This window comes from Rhizophagus irregularis, chromosome 16, assembly GCF_026210795.1.
Source record: "Rhizophagus irregularis chromosome 16, complete sequence".
Classification (NCBI taxonomy): domain Eukaryota; kingdom Fungi; phylum Glomeromycota; class Glomeromycetes; order Glomerales; family Glomeraceae; genus Rhizophagus; species Rhizophagus irregularis.
In genome coordinates this window covers 4,514,029-4,515,352 of record NC_089444.1, presented here as the reverse complement: position 1 = coordinate 4,515,352, position 1,324 = coordinate 4,514,029, and the positions used below count along the sequence as shown (strand labels likewise).

General features: G+C 24.8%; 1 protein-coding gene across 1 annotated transcript; it reads left to right on the top strand.

Annotated features, from left to right (window-relative positions):
• Positions 1–693, top strand: OCT59_008647 (uncharacterized protein; the record flags this gene model as incomplete). Its single annotated transcript, XM_066142652.1, has 2 exons — positions 1–21; positions 112–693. 2 exons carry the CDS (start codon positions 1–3, stop codon positions 691–693), a joined length of 603 nt encoding a protein of 200 aa, XP_065999514.1.
• Positions 694–1,324: the final 631 nt, after the last annotated feature.

Genomic DNA, 1,324 nt, shown 5'->3' with positions numbered 1-1,324 from the left:
ATGGTTGCAGGAACTGATACTGTAAGTAAACTTTTTTTCTTCTTCAAAAGATATTCAATTTTTTTCATAAAATTTTCATTTCTAATTTAAAAATCCTTTTTAAAATTATAGACGGCGAATATGCTTTGCTTTGTCATATATTTTCTTGAAAAAAATCCTGAAGTGAAACACAAATTACGACAAGAATTTGATTCGGTTCTCGGAAATGACTTAACTAAACCTATGACATTAAAAAATATTGAAGAATTAAAATATTGCGATGCAGTTATTAAAGAAGTATTTCGTCATATTCCTGTAGCATTTTCGTTAGGTCGTTTAAGTATTGAAAATGATATGGTTGGAGGATATAATTGGCCAAAAGGAACTCAATTTCAAATACATACATCTGCATTAATGATGCGTGATGATTATTGGACTGATCCCGAAAAATTCGATCCGGACAGATTTTACAAAGTTGAAGAAAGTGATAAATATTTACTTGAAAAACAACATGCTAAAAATTCTTTTATGATGTGGGGAGGTGGAATTAGAATTTGTCCAGGAAGAAAATTGGCAATCACAGAATTAAAATGTTTAATACCTTTGATTTACAGGAAGTATGATCTTGAATTAAGATCACCTCTTGAATATAAATCTGAAATTCTTACATCTTGTGAAAAATTATTAGTTAAAGTTAAACCAAGAAAATTCTAAACAAATTAGAAATTTTCAATTATTTATTAATTTTTACATATAGAATAGCATAATTTTATATTATTTAATTATCATTAATTCCAATGCATGAATCAGTATAGAATTTTTTTTCTTTCAATTCTCTTGTAAACTTATCATTCAATTTATCATTCATAAATTTTATTGCATTACTAAACAAATAAAAAAACAACATATCATCTTGGTATATATTTTTAATTATAAAATGTATAATGCGCCACAAAATTATTTTTATTGTTTAACGTTAACGTTAAGGAAATATAATAAATTTTACGATAAATATACAGCAACTTTTTTTTAGCCCTTTGTATAAAAAAGCAATTATAATGCAAATTGTACATTTACATTTAAATACTGAAAAATTACGGAAATGTTTTAAATTAGAACGAAGTCCATTTTTTCATCATCTTATAGTAAATATATAGAACAAGGATCTAAGGACATAATTTTTTACATAAACTTTGCAATTCGATCACCATTTTTGTACGACCAGGTTAAATCCAATGCCGATATGCGTCAACTTTACATACGATTTATGTGAAAAATAGCTCTAAAAAGTGATTTTTTTTTTACAATAAAACTTTAAAGAATTTTTTTATTTTTTTTATAATTA